The sequence below is a fragment of the Lipotes vexillifer genome, unplaced genomic scaffold (assembly GCF_000442215.2).
Source record: "Lipotes vexillifer unplaced genomic scaffold, Lipotes_vexillifer_v1.1 scaffold1158, whole genome shotgun sequence".
Classification (NCBI taxonomy): Eukaryota; Metazoa; Chordata; class Mammalia; order Artiodactyla; family Lipotidae; genus Lipotes; species Lipotes vexillifer.
Window position 1 is genome coordinate 212,999 of NW_006793745.1, and position 4,552 is coordinate 217,550.

General features: G+C 46.7%; 1 protein-coding gene across 1 annotated transcript in view; it reads left to right on the forward strand.

Moving 5' to 3' along the window:
* Positions 1-626, forward strand: part of FOXI3 (forkhead box I3) — a 3,927-nt gene extending 3,301 nt beyond the window's left edge. Inside the window, exon 3 of the mRNA XM_007466752.1 lies at positions 4-626. Coding sequence (XP_007466814.1) covers positions 4-626 — 623 coding nt within the window. The remainder of the gene's footprint in view (positions 1-3) is intronic.
* Positions 627-4,552: the final 3,926 nt, after the last annotated feature.

Genomic DNA, 4,552 nt, shown 5'->3' on the forward strand with positions numbered 1-4,552 from the left:
TAGGGAAAGGTAATTACTGGACCCTGGATCCAAACTGTGAGAAAATGTTTGACAACGGGAACTTCCGTCGGAAGCGAAAGCGCCGCTCGGAAGCCAGCAGCACCCCTACGGTGGCCGTGGGGATCTCGAAATCAGAAGAAGGGCTCTCCCCGGGACTGGGGTCTGGAGTGGGTGGGAAGCCGGAAGCAGACAGCTCCCCGGCGTTGCTGAGACCCTCTCAGTCCCCAGAGCCTCCCGAGGGCACCAAGAGTAGCGCCTCCTCCCCAGGAGGGTCCGTGCTTTCCTCCACCCCTTGCCTGAACAGCTTCTTCAGCAGCCTCAGCACGCTGAGTGTTAACAGCAGTGGGAGCACCCAGTGGGTGCTCCCCGGCGGCCGCCCCCTAGGGATCCAGGGGACCCAGGCGCCCTCGGGCGGCGCGTTCCCCCCCAGCTCCGTCCCGGAGGCCTCGCCAGACTCCTTGCAGCTGAGTCACAGCACCAGCAATGGCAGCAGCCAGAGGTCTTCCTACTACAGCCCCTTCCCTGCCAGCACCAGCGGGGGACCAAGCAGCCCCTTCAGCACCCCTTTCTACAACTTCAGCATGGTCAACAGCCTCATCTACCCCCGGGAGGGCTCCGAGGTATAGACCACCCCCCACCCCGCTTCCCAGACTTGACTATGGACACCTGAAATCTTGTGGAAAATGCAGATTCCAAGGCAGTAGGTCTGGGGCAAGAACTGAGACTCTGCATTTCTCCAAAGCTCCCGGCTGAGCTTGCAGTCCACTGACCACACCTGGAGTAGCATGGATGCAGTAGGTAACTCTTTCTACAACCCGGCAAACTTTGACAGGTTTCTCCGGAGAGAAATCCAGCTCACTCTGTTCTGGGATCATACCCGTGAGCCCTGTGAGGGCATGGACCATGTGTGTGTGTTCATCACTGTATGTCAGGGTCACAAGCTCAAATGGGTCCAGGGACCGGCTACAAAAACAAGTGAATTAAGTTATTGGGTCGGAAAAAGATAACAGTTGGCACTGGAAGCAGTTGGGAGCGGTTGGGACCTTCGAGCTGAAGGCGGCTGTGGGCAGCTGGTTATCTCCTGCTTGACAGCATTCTGATTTTTCTAGAAAAGTCAGAGACCTGGATTTTTTTAAAAAATTTAAAAAAATTTTTTTTTTATAAATTTATTTATTTTTATTTTTGGCTGCGTTGGGTCTTCATTGCTTCACGCAGGCTTTCTCTAGTTGTGGCGAGCAGGGGCTACTCTTCGTTGCGGTGCGTGGGCTTCTCTTGCTGCGGAGCACGGGCCCTAGGTGCGCAGGCTTCAGTAGTTGTGGCTCGCGTGCTCAGTAGTTGCAGCTTGCAGGCTCTAGAGCGCAGGCTCGGTAGTTGTGGAGCACAGGCTTAGTTGCTCCGTGGCATGTGGGATCCTCCCGGACCAGGGCCCGAACCTGCGTCCCCTGCATTGGCAGGCAGATTCCCAACCACTGCATCACCAGGGAGGCCCAGAGCCCTGGATTTTTATAGAAAACCTCCATTTGTCTTCTTTGTGGCTATTGAGAGTTTTTCGAATACTGTGCTAGGAAGCGCCACAAATCCTTGAGCTCTACGCAGCTCACCAATCACCTCTGTTTATGCTCAGTGTCAGGTACATGGCAGATACTAATAGCAATAGAACCGCCCAAGCACACCCTGTGTGCCAGGCACTGTTCTAGATACTTGACGTATGTTAGCTCATTTAATCCTCACAACAACCTTGGGAGAGAGGTATTGTTACTCCCCCTCATTTTCTGTATGAGGGCAGTGAACTGCCAAGAAGTTAGTTAACTTGCCCAAGGCCATACAGATAGTAAGTCATGGACCCAGGATCCAGTTTTGGCCATTTGTGTGTGTGTGTGTGTGTGTGTGTGTGTATTTTGTTTTTTAGGGTTTTTTGTTTTGTTTTGTTTCGTTGTTCTTTTTGTTTTTTGACCTCACTGTGTGGCTTGCGGTACCTCTGTTCCCCTACCAGGGATTGAACCCAGGCCACGGCAGTGAAAGCGCCAAATCCTAACCACTAGGCCACCAGGGAACTCTCACCAGGATCCAGTTTTAAGGCGGTCTGGCTCCAGAGTCAGTGCTCGTAAGCTTTGTGTTCTAGTGTGTTCTAGTTCCTGAAAAACAAAGGCACCAACATGCATAGGCAGACATGGTGTCTAAAGAGTAGGAATGAGCTAGGTTTCATCTGACCAAAGATTCTGGTTGAAATCAGTATCACTTGAGACATTCTGAGCAGTGAGGATGGACACCAGTTCTGCCTCACTTCTGCTGCCATATTTCTGAGGTTTGGGGTGACCATCCTAATTAATTGGCATCCTATCCGTTTTAGCATTTGTCCTGGATTTTTCATCTTTGAAACAAAGTTTTCGAATTTTATTAAAAGTAGTTTTTAAATGGAATTTTTATAAGTTTTTAAAATAAGACATTTGTGGTCAAAAAAATTTTTTTATGTAATTTATTTTTAACATTCTCTTCTGCTTCTCAAGAGGTATCTTCCTTTAAATAGTTTTTTATGGTCACCCTCCTGGTGCCCAACAGAATGTCTGTACATGGCAGACATGCAGCCACTGTTTGAACTTATCCAGAAAGTGTGAATTAACATGCAGATAGTTGGTGATTTTATTGGAATAGCGATGTATTAAGATGAAGATAATGTCCTATGAATTGCTTTTGGACCATGTTGTTTGGTCTTTGATGGGAGCGTTGCTGGTTTGGGATTTTAATTTATTTAGAAAAAGGAACACAGATTCATTGCAAAAAATTTTTAACTCTTCCCTGTGTATTCTTTTTTGAGACTCTCACAGCGTTACTGTTAAATTTGAATTTTGAAATATACATACAGAAAATTATTTTTAAAAAATAGTCTATTGCGGTATAAATAACATCACCATTACTTTGTAAATATTATGCAGGAGGACAACCAAAGAGACTACCTACCGCCATATTGTGTGTACAGAAAAACGCTTTCTATGGATATTTTTCTATGTGAAAAATTGTATGGACTTTTATAAATACTGTTTCTAACACAATTCTATATTTGTAAATTAATTTATAATGTGAACTGGGACAAAATTTTTTTTTCCCCCAGAAAAGCACACTGCATGCTGGAAATCACATGAAATAAACTTTAAGTGGGATGACTTATGGCTACTTTTTAGGCATTACTGTTTTTCTGTCTTTAACTTCTTTCTCCTAAAGGAATAGAGCTATAAGTGGCATGGCATGGAGGCTGCTACAGGGATTTTTGTGTGTTGAGAGAGCGAACGATTTATTTTATTTTATTTTTTTAATTGGATTTGTTCCACCTACACACATCCTAAAGGGTTGGAGTGAAACAGTTCTGGAGGATCTCTAGGCATATGAGCATTTTATTTATTTTTAACAGAGTAACGGTTCTGTCATTTAGTTTAAACTAAGTTTCAGTGCACCAGACAATTTGTGTTCCAGAAAGAAATGGTGCTGTAAGGCCCCACCAGCTGGCAGCGCTCCTCAGGGGGAGCTCTGGCTTTGGCTGTTGTGGTCCTCAAGGGGGCCATGGGCAGCCCATCGTTTCCAAGAAAATTGCTAGGAAACTTGACCTTGGCCCCAGCTAGAAGAAACCTGAAGGATAAGGTTTCTAGCCTGGGGTTTCATCAGCACTATAGATATTTGGAGAAGGGTAACCCATTGTAGAGGTTGCCCTGTACATCACAGAATGTTTAGTAGCATCTCTAGTCTCTACCCATTAGGTACCAGAAGCAATCCCCCTTCCTCCCCACCCCCTCCCCTCCCCACCCCCTCCCCCTCTCCCAGGACCTGGCCATGTGTGACAACCAAAAGTTTCTCCAGATATTGACAGATATCCCCTGGGGGGGCAAAATTAGACCTGGATGAGAACCACTGATCTAGACCAACACCCACAATTTGCCACTGAGGAAATGGAGACCCCTCACTACCCCACACAAAGTCCTAGGCTCTAGGGCTAGCAGAGGAGCCCTGAATGAATGAGGCCTCTGGGCTCTGGTACAGGACAGTTTCTGTCCTATGAAACGGCTTAACGATTGTGGCATTTCTCAGAACAGATCCACCTGTTTGCCAGTCGCATTGGAGGTAGACTCGCCATATTTTAGTTGCTTGTTATAGATGCTTATGGTAGCTTCCTTCTTGGCATCTATTTCTATTAATAGAGACCTCGGCTGGGAATAATTCTGACCAAACAAAATTAAACTATCTGGGTTATTATTTGATGGGGATGGTGGTGCAGAGAACAGACTTAAGGATTTCTTGGAAAGAAAGATACATTAAAAGAATATGATTAACCTGTATTTGGAAGCATCTAGATCTGGGTGTTTGATAGCTATGAAATGTCTGAACGATGGCATTTATGAGAACAAAGGCTAAGAGGAGAATCCACTTCTGATCTCCCCGACAACCGCAAAGGGCTGCAGGGTGGCTCAGTCCCCTGAGCTGAGCTGGGGACCAAAGAAGCTGTGCCCAGGGCAGGTCTCCATCCGGGAACTGCCTCCCGCTGGGCCGGGGATTAAAGGGAAAG